The sequence below is a fragment of the Carettochelys insculpta genome, chromosome 18, assembly GCF_033958435.1.
Source record: "Carettochelys insculpta isolate YL-2023 chromosome 18, ASM3395843v1, whole genome shotgun sequence".
NCBI classification, from domain to species: domain Eukaryota; kingdom Metazoa; phylum Chordata; order Testudines; family Carettochelyidae; genus Carettochelys; species Carettochelys insculpta.
In genome coordinates, this window is record NC_134154.1 from 19,454,175 (window position 1) to 19,472,469 (window position 18,295).

At 49.7% G+C, this 18,295-nt stretch overlaps 1 protein-coding gene across 15 annotated transcripts in view; it reads left to right on the forward strand.

The window, feature by feature from the left end:
• The window catches only part of RIMBP2 (RIMS binding protein 2), a 485,649-nt gene that overhangs the window by 23,345 nt on the left and 444,009 nt on the right, over positions 1-18,295 (forward strand). For 14 of the 15 annotated variants that reach the window (XM_075012504.1, XM_075012509.1, XM_075012514.1 and 11 more), the window contains exon 2: positions 16,002-16,115. The exons of the other annotated variant lie outside the window; for it this stretch is intronic. In XM_075012504.1, the coding sequence (XP_074868605.1) occupies positions 16,002-16,115 (114 nt within the window). The remainder of the gene's footprint in view (positions 1-16,001; positions 16,116-18,295) is intronic. 15 annotated transcript variants of the gene reach the window in all.

Here is an 18,295-nt window from a genome sequence, read left to right on the forward strand (position 1 = left end):
CACGAGAATGGCTCCACTAGTGTTAACAAGTCCTGAAGTCTGACAGCTGATCAGATGTATTCACCTAACCCTGATTCTACGTGTCATGTTCTGCAGAATGTCTTCAGAGATTCCCCTAGTGCTTTGTGGCAAATACATCCATTAGCCATAAATTAATCACACCATGGCTACGTCTACACGTGCACCCAACTTCGAAATAGCTTATTTCGATGTTGCGACAGCGAAATAGGCTATTTCGATGAATAACGTCTACACGTCCTCCAGGGCTGGCAACGTCGATGTTCAACTTCGACGTTGCTCAGCCCAACATCGAAATAGGCACAGCGAGGGAACGTCTACACGCCAAAGTAGCACACATCGAAATAAGGGAGCCAGGCACAGCTGCAGACAGGGTCACGGGGCGGACTCAACAGCAAGTCGCTCCCTTAAAGGGCCCCTCCCAGACACACTTTCATTAAACAGTGCAAGATCCACAGAGCCAACAACTAGTTGCAGACCCTGTATATGCAGCACGGACCCCCAGCTGCAGCAGCAGCAGCCAGAAGCCCTGGGCTAAGGGCTGCTGCCCACGGTGACCACAGAGCCCCGCAAGGGCTGGAGAGAGAGTATCTCTCAACCCCCCAGCTGATGGCCGCCATGGAGGACCCCGCTATTTCGATGTTGCGGGACGCGGATCGTCTACACGTCCCTACTTCGATGTTGAACGTCGAAGTAGGGTGCTATTCCCATCCGCTCATGGGGTTAGCGACTTCGACGTCTCGCCGCCTAACGTCGATTTCAACTTCGAAATAGCGCCCAACACGTGTAGACGTGACGGGCGCTATTTCGAAGTTACTGCCGCTACTTCGAAGTAGCGTGCACGTGTAGACACAGCCCATAGCTTCAAGGAAATAGATAAAAAGCTAGGAAACCACTGACTGAGTTGCAAGGCTTTGAATTTACACTCAATATTTTTTTTCTTGGTAATAATGGAAATTACTGTAATCACAAACAGGCTTGGAAGGTAGGGTCCAGAAAAGTACCTTTTCAGTGGCTGTTTAGGTATTCCTGTAGGTCAAATAAGGACCACGCAGATTTACATATAAAAGAGTAGGTTTTTATGTTTGCTGTCCGCATTTGTCCTTTAGCCAGGTAAATAAAGCTGGTTGCGAAGCTTTAGGCAGGCTGTTGCCATTTGGAATGACTCATGTAACCTTGTTAACCAGAGTGCTGCTGTAGGTTTTTCCGTTAGAGATCTCAGAAAGCTTCCTTTTCTCCACAGAAACAAGTGAGTGCTCTCTTTGAACTCTCTAGACTTTTGCTCTAGGGAAGGGGAAAAAATCCAAAATGACTAATTACATTTGTAAAAATTCTCAAAGGGATGAAAAACGAACCAGACACTTATGTCTGTTGTATTTAAACTGCAATTACTGTGCTGCATATTGCTTTTCATAATGTTACAACACAGTTCAATTGAACACATTAACCTTTTCAAGCAACGTAAACAGGAAGCTAAGATGAGCCATTGTAGAATAGCGGCTCAGAATTAATACAGGTTCACATAGATTACACTGACGTTCTTGTTCTTGCTAAAAGCAACATGAATGAGGGGAGCTTTGGAAGTTGGCCAAAAGTTCTGAGTTAGATAACTCAAAATACGTAAAATGCTTTTTATCTTGGGATCTTGAAATTCTTTCCTGGGAAGAGTATATATAATTATCTCCCTCTTACAGACTAGGAAACGGAGGCAGGGAGAGATTCACTCATGATTTGTCCAACCTGTTCAGCAAGAAGAGGTAGGAATAGGAGTCAGATATTCCTATTTTCAGCCTGTTGCTCTGGCCATGTTAATTCAGTCTGTAGTTCAACATTAAAGGATGCTGACACTGATAGGATCAAAGAGATGGGGAAGAGCATGTTAGTTACAGCTGGATAGCTGCAGGCAGTGAGCCTTTGACAGCAGAGCAGATCCTTCCTTTCATAAGGTGCACATTAAAAGCTGAAATGAGGCTCATTTTCAGCATCTCAGTGATAACCTGTATAAATACCACTGATATTTTGGAAAGCATTGATTATTAACAATCTATTTTAAGGTTGTTTAAAACTGTTACAGTAAGTACAGGTTGGCCCAAGATACGTATTTGAATCTGGGACTAATCTTTTCTTTACCAAGTTGAAAGGTGTTCTGGATCAGATGATTTAGAGCAGGTGTGGGCAATAACTTTTGATGGGGGGGGGTACTCCAAGAATTTGGAAAGTTGCCAAGGGTTGCAATCTTTCATGAGATTAATGGGGTGGGGTCTGGGAGGGAGTTTGGGTGCAGGAGGGAGTTGTGACCTGTGGCAGGGGACGTGTGCAGGAAGGAGTGCTGGGTTTGGGCTGTGAGCTGGGGCAGGGAATGGGGATGCAGGGTTTGAGAGGGGTGGGGATGCAGGAGGAGAGCAGAAGACATAGGTATTGGAGTGGGAGGACAGAGGGTTTGGGTTAGGTGGGGTAGGGGGGCAGGAGCAGAGGACGGGGGGGAGGAAGGGGCTGGAGTTCCAGGAGGCTTACTTGGGTGACTCCTACCCAGCAGCCCAGCAAGTTTCTTAGGCAGGGGCCACAAGCCTAAGGGGTGGAGAAGGTGTGCTTCAGGTGCTGCCTGTGCTTCAGACAGGACGTTCCCATTGGCTACTTTCTGGCTACAAATCAGCCAGTGGTATTGTATATGGAGCAGGGGCAGCCCATGAACCTTCTTCTCCATTCCCCTGGGCTCGCAAGTGCTGCCAAACAAATAGGGCCCTACAACTGCTTTTTGGAGCAGTGTATGGAAGGAAGAGGACAGGCAGGGAGTATGCCTGGGATTCCCCATAGCATCGGCTGGATCCAGAGGCTTGCTGGGCTGGATCCAGCCTGCAAACTGTAATTTTCTCAGCCCTGGCTTAGATTACGCCAAACCTTGCCTGTAAAATATAACAATGCATCTTCTTTGCTCCCTTATGCGGGGCATGCTATATGAGTGTATAACATACTAATATTTACAACTAAACAAAATATTCAGCGCTTTTATTTTTTATTTTGCATAAAATACTAAGATTTCTAGCTAAGACTAGTGTGACCATGGGCAGGTAGTAGCATCCATTGTTCATTAGACAGTAGTAGGCATCCTTCAGTCTGCATAGACTATGGATCGCACCCTTTAAAGTTTCAGTTGAGGACTTCATTTACAGCGTCTATTGTGACTATAAAGACCCACACGAGAGTGACAGTCCTTGCTGCATCTCTTGCAGATGTAGTGGGTGTCTGGCAAGTCCTTATTGTGCTTTCTGTGTGCTCGCTTCTCCTCTGCTAGCTGTCTGATCTTCAACTCGCCCTTCTGAAGGCCCTTGTGTAACCCCTGCCTCCATCTGCTGCGGTCGTCTGCTAGATCTTCCCAGTTGTCCAGCTCGATGTCTACCTCTCTGAGGTCTCTCTTGCAGACATCTTTGTAACGCAACTGGGGGCGTCCGGGAGGTCTTTTGCCGGAGGCTAGCTCACCATACAGGATGTCTTTTGGAATCCTTCCATCGTTCATCCTGTGGACGTGGCCAAGCCAGCGGAGTCGACGCTGCCTGAGGAGGGTGTGCATGGTTGGGATTCCAGCTTGCTTGAGGACGGCAGTGTTGGTCACTCTGTCCTTCCACGATATTCCAAGGATGTGCCTGACGCAGCGCAAGTGGAAGACGTTCAGCCTCTTTTCCTGGAGGGCATACAGGGTCCAAGTCTCGCTGCCATAAAGGAGGGTGCTGAGGATGCAGGCTCTGTAGACTTGCATTTTGGCGTGAGTGTACATCTTGTTGTTATTCCACACTCTCTTGCTGAGTCTGGACAGAGTTGTGGCTGCTTTTCCGATCATCCTATTTAGCTCAGTGTCCAATGACAGGGTGTCAGTGATGGTGGACCCGAGGTAAATGAACTCGTGGACAACCTCTAACGTATAGTTGTCAGTGCTGATTGATGGGGATTCAGCAACATCCTGACCGAGTACGTTCGTCTTCTTTAGGCCGATGGTAAGCCCAAAGTCCTTGCACGTTTTGGAGAACCGATCCAGCAGTTTTCGAAGCTGGTCTTCTGTGTGAGGCACTACAGCAGCATCGTCTGTGAACAGCATGTCTCTGATGAGGACTTCTCGCACCTTAGACTTTGCTTTCAGCCTTGCAGGGTTAAACAGTTTCCCATCAGATATTGTGTGCAGCAAGATGCCCTCTGTTGAAGATCCAAAGGCATGCTTCAGAAGGAGTGCAAAGAAGATCCCAAACAATGTCGGAGCAAGCACGCATCCTTGTTTGATGCCGCTCCTGATTCTGAAAGCATCCGATAATGCGCCATCATATTGGATGGTTCCTCTCATGTTTTCATGGAACGACTGGATCATCTTCAGTAACCGTGGAGGACAGCCTATCTTGTGGAGCAGTTTGAACAGACCATCCCTGATGACCAAGTCAAAAGCCTTGGTCAAGTCGATGAAGGCTATGTAGATTGGCTTTCTCTGCTCCCTGCACTTCTCCTGCAGCTGCCTTAGAGAGAAGACCATATCAACGGTAGACCTCTCTGCACAGAATCCGCACTGCGATTCGGGGTACACCCTCTCAGCAATCTTCTGGAGTCTGCCAAGGATGATGCGAGCAAACAGTTTACCAGTGACGCTTAGGAGGGAGATTCCACGGTAGTTGTTGCAGTCACTTCTGTCTCCTTTGTTCTTATACAACGTTACAACGTTGTCATTAGACAGGTAGATAAAATATTGTAAAGTGGTAAGATAGGGATGGGATCGTGCTGAACCACCTAGGAGTGGGCTGCATAGCCCAGCACACATTTTTGAGGAAAATCAGAATGGAAGTGTGTCAAGGTCACCTACAAGTAGTAACCAAGGTTGGTGGAAGCTAGTGTGTGACTGGAGTGTTGCTGGATCAGAGTGACGCAGAGACCACCTGGGTGTGACCTGCATGCTCTTAGGCTGTGTGTGAACAGCCCTAGTTGGGAGCTACGACCACAAGGCATTGTGGGTCAGATGGCTACAGCCCCTCATGGGGAGCAATCCAGACCACAGTGTGATGCCCTCAGTAAACCATTCCATGGGAAATTCAAATTGGAAGAAGGTGGTTCTAGTGGATGAGATCTGGGTGGGGATGCTGGGCATCTGGATGTCCTTTGTAGCTCTGCCAAAGACTTCCAGGGAGACCCTCAGCAAGTTTGCAGATGACACTAAGCTAGTGGGAGAGGTAGATACTCTGGAGGGTAGGGACAGGGCCCAGACTGACTTAGGCAAATTGGAAGACTGGGCTGCAAGAAATCTGATGAGGTTCAATAAGGGCAAGTGCAGAGTCCTGCACTTGGGCCAGAAGAATCCCAAGCATTGTTACAGGCTGGGGTCCTACTGGCTCTGTAGTAGCTTTGCAGAAAAGGATCTAGGAGTTGTAGTGGACGAGAAGCTGGACATGAGTCAGCAGTGTGCTGCTGTAGCAAAGAAGGCTAATGGCATATTAGGTTGCATCGAGAGGAGCATTCCCAGTAGATCCAGAGAAGTGATTATTCCTCTTTATTTGGCTTTGGTGAGGCCGCATCTGGAGTACTGTGTCCAGTTCTGGGCCCCCATTTATAGGAAGGATGTGGATATACTGGACAGGGTCCAGCAGAGGGCGACCAAAATAATTAGGGGGCTGGAGCACATGACTTATGAAGAAAGGCTGAGGGAATTAGGACTGTTTAGTCTGCAGAAGAGAAGACTGAGGGGGCACTTATAACAGCCTTCAACTTACTGAAGGGAGGCTGCAAAGAGGCTGGAGAGAGGCTGTTCGCAGTGGTCACGGATGGCAGAACACAGAACAATGGTCTCAAATTGTGGCTAGGAAGGTCCAGGTTGAACATTAGGAAAAACTTTTTCACTAGGAGGGTGGTGAAGCATTGGGATGGTCTACCCAGGGAAGTAGTGGAGTCTCCATCCCTGGAGGTGTTTAAGTCTCGCCTCGACAAAGGCCTGGCAGGGCTGACCTGATGGGTTTGGTCCTTCTTAGAGCAGGGGTCTGGACTTGATGGCTTGTTGAGATCTCTTCCAGCTCTATTGTTCTATGATTCTAAGTCGCTGAAGCTCAGTTCTCTGCCTGCCAAATGAAGCTAATATTTCTTCTCTTCCATCTTTTGTCTGTCTTGTCTATTTACATGGTAAGCTCTTCAGACCAGAGATTGTCCCTTCCTATGAGTCTGCACAGGAGCTGACACAATGAGACCCTAATCTTGGTTGGGCCATGTGGGGATACCATAATAAATACTCTTAATTGTTATAAGTAGCCATATTTATTGCAGGTGAGGCGACAGTGGTTGGGCCCTTAGCCAAGGGACAGAAGGGTCCGCTCAATGCTCCTGGAAAGGGTGGGGTCTCAGGCAGAAGGGACAGAGCTGGAATAGTCCCCTCAACACCACCTGAACCATGCCACCACCACGCCTGTCCCACATGTACCACACAGGTCTCCAGCTGTGATTTTAAAGAGCCCCAAGAAGTTGCCCCCTTTGTTCGCTCCCCATCAGTGGGCCTGATCTATAGTACAACACCATCCAAATGTGGAAGACAGCATGTCCTAGAATATAGACCACTGAGCTGGGACAAAGGAGTTCTCTGCCCTTGCTGGGCTGGGTGACCTTGAGTAAGGTATGCCAGCTCTGTCTCAGCTTCCCATACATAAAACAGAGCTATCTATTCTATTTCCTGTGTCGAGTCACTTATGAAAAGTGCTGCACAAGAGTGATGTGATATTAAAACAGTCCCAACTCAGAGAGCTTACATGTCTAAATAGCAAAAAGAGAAAGCAGGGCTAGGACCAGCAGGCAAGCAAGACATTGCTCGCAAGAGGAGGCACTTGGCCATTTGCACGTAACACTGTTTGCTGGCCCCACTCTTCTCTGTCCATTCCTTTTAGGAAAGTCAGTCCCTCCTCATCTCCCTTTTATTCTGGTGTAGAAGACGACAGGCAGCTCCGGGCCAAAAGGCAGCACTCTATGAAATGACCCAGAAGCCCTGAAATGGATGAGCACAGAGAGTTCCTTTTCCCATGGGCTGAGAACAGCCTGCTCCCATATAAACACTTTTGCTGCCTGTGGATTCCCAATAGAACAGCAGCCTCAGGGTATTACGACTTACTCTGCAACCTCCACTCTCTTGTCCTGCTGGCCTTTTCTTGAAGCAGAAGGGAAGCTGGTGCTTATCCCTTTTAAAGCAGGTTCAAATAGACACTTTGTATAAGGGACTTCCCAGTTCTCTCTCTCTTGCATGCGCCTGACATTTCCAGCAAGCAGCTGTGCCCATCTTCACATAACACTTAATCTTGGCAAACCAAGAATGCTGTGAGAAAGTAAACAGAAGGGATTGACAGCATGGTGTTCCCAGCCCCCTGATGCCAGCTCTGCTCAGGTACCTCAGTGATACATGCAGAGGCTGTTTGGTCATATGGCCCAGTACTTGAAACAATTCAAATAAGATGTTGACTGAATATTGCAGAGGAAATTATCTTTGTTCTTTGAATTCAGCAATAAGAAATGAGAAGGCTCATTCGAAAAAGGGATTGTGTAGGGCTATTTGAGCCTTTGTTTACCCCATAAAGACAAAAAAATAACCAATTAGAATATGATCACAGCAGGAAAAAAGCAACAAAGCAAACTGAAGCTGAAGGGAGACAATGTTAGGGTGTGTGTGTGAAATAAATGAACTAGTTTGAATTAATTAAAAATGCCCCCAAATCTGAGCAAAACCCTTCCAAGCAGATATTCTCCAACTGTTTGTGGAGTCCTCCTGTCCCTTGGAGTTTCTTCTGCAACAAAGCCCAGCTATCCGCCAGTCTTCTAGCAGTGGTGCTTCCTGCTAGTAGTTGTCTAATCCAGAATGCTTTTGGGGGGGGGATGTCCCACAGGCTTTTATCATCAGTTAAACTTGGTGGGAGAAATGCACATCCTGTGCACCTGCTTCAGGTTTTATGTTACTAAGGCTACGTCTACACTAGAATGTGATGTCAAAGTAGCTTATTTTGAATTAGCGCTATCAAAATAAGCTACTTTGATGCATAGTTTCCACACATTCTCCAGGGCTGGCACCATCAAGGTTCAACATCAATGTAGTGATGCGCAACATCAAAAGGGGCCTCTCAGGAGCGTGTCTACACACAAAAGTGGCCCCTTTCGAAATAAGGGGCCAGGAAAGCCTGCGGATGGGGTCACAGGGTGGACTAGCCCTTCTGCAGCACCAGCAAACTGCTCCCTTAAAGGGCCTCTCCCAGCCACCCTCGGCCTGCACAACATGAGTCCTGCGGAGCTGACACAGAGTCGCAGACCCTGTGCACACAGCTATGGACCCACAGCAGCAGCAGCCAGAGGCCCTCAGGGCCGTCCCTGAGGCCGCCCTGCTCGGTGCTGTGCCGGAGGCCACCCAGCACCTCCTGAAAGGTGAGCCCTCCCTGGGAGATGAAGGGGCTGTCCCAGACCATGGGGTCCCTCTGGTTGCCCCTGCCAGGAGCTCTGCCACCTTTGGAACTACCCTACCACCTCAGAGCTGTGGGAGTGCCTGGTCCTGGAGGAGTGGGACAACTACCACTGGCTCCAGAACTTCCGGATGCACCAGCAGACCTTCATGGAGTTCTGCCAGTGGCTCACCCCCACCCTGAGGCACCACCACACCCATGTGTGATGCTCCCTCACCATTAAGAAACAGGTCAGCATCTCTGTCTGGAAGCTGGCCACTCCAGACAGCTACTGATACGTAGGACACCGGTTTAGTGTTGGAGCTGTCATCATGGAGGTACAGAAGCCCAGGCAGGGACCCATTTGGGGGTGGGAGGGATGGGGAAAGGGGCCAGGGGAGGTGGAGCCCTGGGGGGCCTGGCACACCCTGTACACCCCCACAGGTGCCCATGTCCTCCTCCCGGAGGTGGTCTGTGTGCTGAATGCCCTGCTGCTCCACAGGCGCATGCTGCTCGGGGACCTGGATGTGGCCATCGCGGGGTTTGCTGCATGGGGTTCCCCGACTGCTTTTCAGCCATGGACAGGATCCACATCCCCATCTGTGCCCCAGACCACAATGGAAGATGGTTTATAAACAGGAAGGGCTACTGCTTAGTGGTTCTTCACGCCATGGTGGACAGCCAGGGCCACTCCCAGGATGTATATGTTGGCTGGCCTGGCAACACCCATGACACCTGTGTTTTTAGGAACTTGGGCCTGAACCGCCGTCTGGAGGCGGGGACCTACACTCCCCAGAGGGAGATCCCTCTGGGGGACCCCACCATGCCCCTCTGCATCGTGGCAGATGCTGCCTACACCCTCCAGCCCTGGCTTATACAGCCATACACAGGCCACCTTAATGCCAACCAGGAGGGTTCAACGGCTGCCTGGACCATGCCCGCCAGGTGGTCGAGCGGGCATTCGGCCACCTCAAGGGCTGCTGGCACTGCCTCCTTGGCTGCCTGAACATGGGCCTCCCCAACATTCCCCAGGTTGTGGGTGTATGCTGCATGCTCCACAACCTGGTGGAGAGCAAGGGGGAGGCCTTCGTGCAGGGGTGGGCTGTGGTGGCCAGCACAGCCTACCCCCAGCCAGCCACTGCCCTGAGCCGCCAGGCCTGCCACGAAGGGGTCCAGGTCCTGGAGGCCCTGCAGGCCTATTTTGTCCAGAGTGCAGGGTGAGTAGTGCCCTGGCCATCCCTGGCAGGCCTCCCTCACACTGCCCCCACCACCCCCCAAAGACCACATGGAACATGTTTTGAAAAATAAACCAATATTCGAGAACCCAAATGTGTTAAACAATTATTTAGAGGAACGTATGTCTGGGGGAACTATGTACAGAGGGGTTGGACACAACTATTTACAACAGAGCCTGGGGGAGAACTATGTACAGTTGAGGAGGGCCTGTGTGGCCCAGTCCTTGGCCCCTCTCAGCCCCTTATCCAGCGTGACCCCGCCAGATCCGCAGTCCCTGTCGAAGCCAGGTGGCGGCTGGGAGGACCAGCAAATATGGCTGGGCTGGTTCCAGAGCCCTGCGGTCCTCTTCAGCGGGCTCCAGTGCAGGGGGGCCGCTGGGAGAGACAGCAGCTGGAGCAGCGGGGGAAAGGTAGCCAGCCCACGATTCTCTCCAGGGTCCTGGAGATGCGGTCAAAAGTCCACATAAAGGACCCCCAGGCCTCCTGGCCCCAGACCAGCGCCTGCTCCTCCAATTGGAGGCAGCGTTCCTCCACCTGGTGCCAGAGAGTGGCAAGGAACCCGTGGCTGGCTCCGCCAGTGGCAGGCTGGGCCTGGTGCTGGCCCCAGCTCTGGCTGGCTGCCGCAGTGTGATGTCCCTGGTGGGCTGTCCAGCACCATGGACATCACAGCGCTGTCATGGCCCTCGGATGGTGCAGCTGCAGAAAGAGCAGGGAAGAGAGAGGACAGCCATTAGTACTGGGCCCTGGCCCATGGCCCACGTCCCACCCCCCCAGTGCTGGGTCCCCATCCCCTGTCCCCAGGCCATGGGTGTGGTGTCCCTGTGGGCAGCCCCCTTTGGGGGTTCACCCCCTCCACCCTCCCAGGGATGGGGTGTGGTGCTGTCCATGGGGGAGGGTGCTTATGGGCCCTGGGTGCTGTGCCACTGGGTTGTGGTGGGCTGGGGTTGGCTGGGTGTGTGTGGGGGCCCTGGTCCTGTCCCTTGCCCCCACCCCGTAACCTGGAGATGTGCACCCTGGTGGGTATAAAGCCAATGGTCCATTCCTGCAGCTGGGGGACACCCGTCAGGCAGATGCGCTGCTGGAGCTGTGGGAGGGGAGGTTGATCAGGTGCTCCCCATCCCAGGACCCCTCCTCCGCTGTCCCAGGGGCGGGCTCCTCTGTGGGTCCCTGGGGTGTAGGGCTGGCCTCTGAGTTGGACTCCAGCACCTCGGCCTGCTGGGACTCCTCAGCCAGGGTGTCAAGGGTGGCTGGGGTGGGGGAGAAGGCATACCGGGGGCCATTCCCTGGGCCTGGGCATAACCCTGCTGCTGCTCCTTGACTTTATTCCTGACATGGTCAGGCAGGGTGACCCCAGGCGGCCAGGCCCTCGGACAGCCGGGTGACTGCTTCTGCATTCTGCTGCTTGCTCCCCATTACCTGTAGCACATCCTCCTTGGCCCAGAGCCCCAGCAGGTCTCAGAGCTCGGCATCCATCCAGGAGTGGCCCCGATGCCTCTTCCCCACCCACTCCACCTGGATGACTCAGAGCCCTGGGTCCCTTGGGGGGTGTGCCCTCAGGGCGGTCAGGGGACTGGCTGGCTGCCATGGGTGCTGGGTGGTGGATCGGGGCCTCTGGAGGGCGTGCAGGGTGAGCACGTGTGTGTGCTGCTGCCTGCACGCTCTCAGCTTCCTGCCACAAGATATCTGGGTTCATGGTGCTTTAAGGGATGCTGTGCACGGCAACCATAGTGCCCTGCAGGGGCTGCACAGCACGTCTCAACTCCTCCGCTGATTGCCGCCAGGGAGGACCCCGCTATTTTGAAGCAGCGGGATGCGGATTGTCTACACACGCCCTACTTCGACGTTGAACGTCGAAGTAGGGCGCTATTCCCATCTTCTGATGGGGATAGTGATTTTGACATCTCGCCGCCAACGTCAATTTCAACTTCGAAGTAGCGCACGGCATGTGTAGATGTGACACACGCTATTTCGAAATTGGGCCGGCTACTTCGAAATAGTCAGCTAGTGTTGGTGCGGCTTTAGTGTACTTCCACCAAATTTGCGGAGAGCTCTGAAACTGGAAGTGTAGCAACCACACAGGAAGACAGAACTAAAGAGACAACTGACCTGAAGAGATTACAACAAGGGAGCTGCAGGCAGTGAGAAAACATTCAATATTAATAAATGTAAAAAATGCATGCAAAGCATTTTGATGTGTATTAGTCAGCAGCATTTTTCTATCGGTGTGTTAGCTAGTAATTTGCTTTCCCATAGGCAGACTAGCCCTCAGTTTACTTATCTTGTTTTAAGCATGAAAGTCCATTGTTTGACAGCACATAATTAAATCAGTATAATAAAATCAGATACAAAACAGAAATAGGTAAGGGTGGTCTCTTGCAAAAGTGCATATAAATGAGGGGTGGGCAATAGGGTTACCTCTGGCAGGCTGCTGGACACATTTACCCATGTGCCTGCAGGTATGGCTTCTTGAAGTTCTTGTCAGCCACAGATCCATATTCCTAGCCACTGGCAGCTGCGGCATGGGCCAGGGGACTTCTTCCTGCAGCTCCCTTTGGCTGAGAACAGCAATCCACAGCCAATGGCAGGTGTGAGTAGCCATACCTGTAGGCATACAGGTGAATAAGGCATCAGGTAGCTCACCAGAGCTAACGCTGGCAAACCGTAATCAGTTTGTGGGGTGCTTATCGCCCACCCCTGATATAAATGCAAGTATATTATTTTCATTGACCTGTAAAGGGTCAATATTCAACAGTTTGCTATTGACTGGAGCTCCCAAATAATTCAGTCTAAACCAATCCAGTGCAGTGTTTAAATAAAACAAGCTTATTACGAAAAGAAGATAGTATTTTAAGTGAATTAAGGGACAGGGTATTGAAGTCAGAAATGGTTATGAGAAAAGTAAATATGAAATGTTTTCGAGGAACTGAAACTTAAGCCAACTGTGCTCAGCAGGATAGTCGTGTCAGTCTGTAGTTTCACAAAAAAGCTCATTACCTAAGAAGTAAAACTGCTGCAGGACTGCTTGGTTGGTTTGTTTGCTTTGAAGCTAAACTTGGTTCAAGATAAAATCCTTACCATATGTTCCCAGCAACATGGCTGGCTAAATGATCAGGTCCGGATCTGCCCCCAGAGTCAAAGGGCTGGTTCCTTTGTTATCTTAGGGCACAGCGGGCAATGTTTTTCACAGAGGGGACACGCCATGAATTTTGGTACTGATCCTGTGCTCTCAGAAGCTGTGTCTACACGTGCACGCTACTTCGAAGTAGCGGCACCAACTTCGACGTTAGGCGGCGAGACGTCGAAGTCGCTAACCCCATGAGGGGATGGGAATAGCGCCCTACTTCGACGTTCAACATCGAAGTAGGGACGTGTAGACGATCCGCGTCCCGCAACATCGAAATAGCGGGGTCCTCCATGGCGGCCATCAGCTGGGGGGTTGAGAGATACTCTCTCTCCAGCCCTTGCGGGGCTCTGTGGTCACCGTGGGCAGCAGCCCTTAGCCCAGGGCTTCTGGCTGCTGCTGCTGCAGCTGGGGGTCCGTGCTGCATATACAGGGTCTGCAACTAGTTGTTGGCTCTGTGTATCTTGCACTGTTTAATGAAAGTGTGTCTGGGAGGGGCCCTTTAAGGGAGCGACTTGCTGTTGAGTCCGCCCCGTGACCCTGTCTGCAGCTGTGCCTGGCTCCCTTATTTCGATGTGTGCTACTTTGGCGTGTAGACGTTCCCTCACTGTGCCTATTTCGATGTTGGGCTGAGCAACGTCGAAGTTGAACATCGACGTTGCCAGCCCTGGAGGACGTGTAGACGTTATTCATCGAAATAGCCTATTTCGATGTCGCAACATCGAAATAAGCTATTTCGAAGTTGGGTGCACGTGTAGACGTAGCCATGAGGAGATAGGAATAGCGCCCTACTTCGACGTTCAACGTCGAAGTAGGGACCGTGTAGACGATCCGCGTCCCGCAACGTCGAAATTGCTGGGTCCTCCATGGCGGCCATCAGCTGGGGGGTTGAGAGATGCTCTCTCTCCAGCCCCTGTGGGGCTCTATGGTCACCGTGGGCAGCAGCCCTTAGCCCAGGGCTTCTGGCTGCTTCTGCGGCAGCTGGGGATCCATGCTGCAGGCACAGGGTCTGCAACCAGTTGTCAGCTCTGTGTATCTTGTGTTGTTTAGTGCAACTGTGTCTGGGAGGGGCCCTTTAAGGGAGCGGCTGGCTGTTGAGTCCGCCCTGTGACCCTGTCTGCAGCTGTGCCTGGCATCCCTATTTCGATGTGTGCTACTTTGACGTGTAGACGTTCCCTCGCTGCGCCTATTTCGATGTTGGGCTGAGCAACGTCGAAGTTGAACATCGACGTTGCCGGCCCTGGAGGACGTGTAGACGTTATTCATCGAAATAGATTATTTCGATGTTGGCTGCACGTGTAGACGTAGCCAGAAAGGACCTGGGCCTCAGGCAGAAGGGGTGCGTCTGGGGGCTATAGAGAAGGCCACAGAGACAGTCTTTGTGACACAGATTGTGTGCTGCAGTGTATATGTGACAATGACTTTGTGTGTGGCACAGACTGGGTATGTCTGATAGTGACATGGTGTGTGCTGGTTGCTTCTGGGTAAGTTTCTGTGAGAAGCTACCCTCTGTCTCTTTAAGGGAACTTTGTCCTGCTCTGCCTGCGCCCCTGAACAGCACTCCTGAGTCACTTACCATCCATACTTCAGACTGGAGCAGCTCCATTGTGTTTCTCCCTGTGCCCAATCCCTGCTGTGCAGAGAAGGTACAAGGACAGGGAAACACGCTGACTTCAGCCCTCAGTGCCGCTAGCAGCACACTGCACAGTGTTCCAGTGGGGATTTAAAGGGCCTGGGGCTTGAGCCACCACTGCTCCTATTGTAGCAATGGTAATGGTCAGAGCTCTGTGCCCTTTTGAATAGACTGGTCCTGTGGCAACAGTCCCCTCTGTCCTCCACTGTCAGCACACCTATCTATACCTGATAGAAAGTCAAGTAGAGCCCCAACTTGAGTAGCTCTCCAGTAAGTGACCCAACACACACCTGAGGTAGAATTATTATTCTTTAGTGATACAGCTACTCTTTATTGTAATTTTAAAAATTAATGGTGAGTGCTCAGGGCATTAGGTAGGTGCTCTTTTATTGAACCCTGTATAAGCCTAAATATAAAGAAAACATGGGGATGGCCTTCTACTTAAAGCTGAGGTTTGAAAGTCAGAACCCTGGGTTCTATTTTCAATTTTGCCACAGACTTCCTGTGTGACCTTGGGCAAGTCCCCTAGCCTTTCTATGTTTCCGTCTCCTCCACTGTAAATGGGGCTACATTTATGGTTTGTGAAGCACATGGAGAGAACTGAGGGAAAGATGTTATAGAAGTGTAAATCATGTGGTCAAAACAGTAGTGCCTGTTAAAGTTTTCTGTGCTCGAGGTTTTCCTCATGAATATTTAGTTCACAACAAGCTGGTGTATGCTGCGCACGAACAGTTCCCTACCTGGCTTTGATCTATTCCATTTTTGAAATAAGAGTAGATCAAAGCATGCTGGGGAACTGTTAGTCCATGGCAGTTGGCTAGTATGGGATAGATTTATCTCCCAGATTGCAGTGTGTCAAATGCTCATGTAGACAAGTCTTTGGGGAGCAGAGGGCATGATGGGAAAGAGAGAGGAGAGTTTTCAGGGCATAGCTGCTCTCACTCTGCTGCATAGCTACCATTTATCACAGGGGCTAAGCAATGACCTAGGGAAGTGTGTTGGTTTTCAGGGTACTTGTATGGCACATGGGAAAGAATTTGATTATCTTTCCTGAGGTGAACATGACCCAACACAACATGTTGTCACAAATGACAGTGCAATCCAGAATGACTGGAAGTTCCAACCATCCACCCCAGCTTAACTTAGGAGGGATTCTTTCAGGATGCAGGCACACGGCAAAGCTTTGCGTGCTCATGAGTTGTCCAACAGCTTCCAGTGGAACATCCTACTCAAACCAACGATTTGTCTTTTTTCTTCATGAGCATAGCATGCAGCAAAATTAAAGGAAATAAATGTTCTTCTAGGGAAAAGCAAGTCCAAATGTTGAACTTTAAGAGTAAACCACCTCTTAAATAATATATACCCAGTCCTCCAGTACACTTGAAACAGTGTCATATGCCGAGTGCCAGATGCTGTGTGCTCTATCAGCCCTTTTTGTCTTTGAGGTAATATTTGGCATTTTCACGAAGGGGCAAATTACATTCATGCTGGCCGCATAACTGGGTGTGCCTAACTGCAAACATACTCTAGTTTTATACCCTAACTGTAGATCAATGATTTATTCTTCACAGTCCAAAAGAGAAAACAGGGACATGAAAGAAACCACAGTGAAGCCTCGAAACCACAGACCTGAGGACAGGACCTCAGAGAAGATGAGTGCCTCTATGTCTGTGCAGAGAATCAAGGTAAAGTGTATACCTAAGTCACGTGCCTTAAATTCTCACAGCTGGTTCACAACACTTCTTTAAGGAATTGCCTGGGTACTAGAGACAGAACTTGACTTTTATCCATAGACATTTGGCTCTTTTAAAACAGTGGTTCTTACCCTTTACTGCAGCCTGCACCCCTTTGGTTCTCAAAATATGTTCTTGACACCCCTTATAAAAATGGAAAATGGGGGGGCTATACACTTTTAAATGCATATTAAATATATGTAAACTAGTTTTGTTATTACCACAAATAATAGTAGAGTAGGCATACAACAATACACAAGTGGTACCCAGAGAAGTTGCAGAGTTTTGCTGAGGAAGCAAACTGTAACCAGCGCGCTAGCAGTTAGCGGCTAACTGAATTCAAACGAAGTCGCTGTGCTGCCACATCCTCATCTGTGCGTGCATCAAGATATACCCTGCAGCATGGTGACACACTGTATTTTGTAGTGAGATAATTTCACTAAAATTAGACTAATTTGAAAATAAAGCTTTTGTATATTACAGTAATCATTAGCAAAGTAGAGTGTTAATAAATACCTAGGTCTGATAAAACAAAGTAGTGGTACTTATGTGCCTGTACTTAATTTGTGTTTTCAATGATACACCTTCTAAAAAAAAATCTGGCATGTCTCACATGCCCAGAAAGGGCATCATGCACCCCCCAGGGGTTGTGTGCACCCCAGGTTAAGAATCACTGTTCTAAAATAACACTGAGGCACATTGCCAAGGCACTAGAGGAGGAAGCTTGCTGTTACTACCAAGGTTGTATCTCTTCTGTGGACAGAGGTTTGCATTACTTGTCAATCTAACACCTTTCACAAACATTAAAAAAAAGACTTAAAAATCCATACATATTTAAGTGTTTGGCAACACTTACCCTTTTTTACTCTTCTATTTACTCAGCATTTTAATACTTCATAAGAACTCGCCTGTTAAATATTCATGTACAGATTTAGTAGATAGAACAGTTTAATTCAATTTTCCTAATTCTGTTCATTCATGACAAAATGAGCTGTTTCAGAGAATGGAAATTGCATTTGCCATACAGTAACAACTGACTTAGTCATCCAAGGTCAATGTCAGGGTCCATTTGTAAGAATCAGTTATATTCCAACATCAAGCGCTAGCGTCATGAGTAGCCCAATGGGTAGGGCAACCATATCTCCCTGTCCCAAATACGGGAAAGGGAGATATGTGGAGGAGGGGCAGCTCCTCCTGGCTGCAGCAAGCCCCAGGGAATGGTCATACTCCCCCCTCCCCATCTCAGCCCCAGGGAAGCAACAGCTGTGGATGCTCCCAGCCCCAGAGCCCTGGGGAAGTGGCGGACACTGGTGCTCCCAGTCCCAGAGTCCTGGGGAAGCAGCAAGTGCTTCTGCCCCACCCCCAGCCCTTGAAGGCCTAAATATCGGTAAACTAGTCCCTTTTAAAAAATAAGTTGGGGCGCCTTTTTGACATTCCAAATATGAGACCGTCCCGCCCAATACAGGACAGCTGGTCACCCTCCCAGTGGGAGACCTTTTTGGCTTAAGTAACAGGCCCTTCTAGTACCATATCATCACAATCATATTCAGTTCACAGAACCCTTATTTATCTCGCTGGCTTATTACTTCCAGTTAGCAACCAAGGAAGAGGTTGCTGTGCCAAGTTTCTCATCCAACCATTTAAATGGATGGGAAGGAAGGATGCTAATATTAGGAGAGGATCATGCATCCTGGGGTACTTAGAGGCTGGTTTGGCAATCTATCTGGGCTTGAAAGAGCTGATATGGTAAATATGGCTGAATAACCCAACTCTGGAATTTAGCATCTGATTTCAACAACAGTGCTGCATGCAAAGGATGGGTAGAACATTTTTGATAAAGCATTTTTTCTGGAAAATGCTGCTTTGTCAAAACCAAGCTTTTACAGACTGGAAAGTTTCTCAAGTCTAGGATGGAATTTGAGAGAGAGCATGATCCCAGAATAACCAATCACCCAGTGGTTATGGTACTCAGCTGTGAAAAGACATGCAAGTCCCTGCTCTACCTGATTTAGACCATGACCTTGAACCTCCATCTTGCATCTTTCAGATGATTGCATGCCCACATCCCAGGTGAGCACCCTAACTAGTGGGCTGTAGAGTGAATGTCTCTTGTGCTCTCTGATCCAATCAAT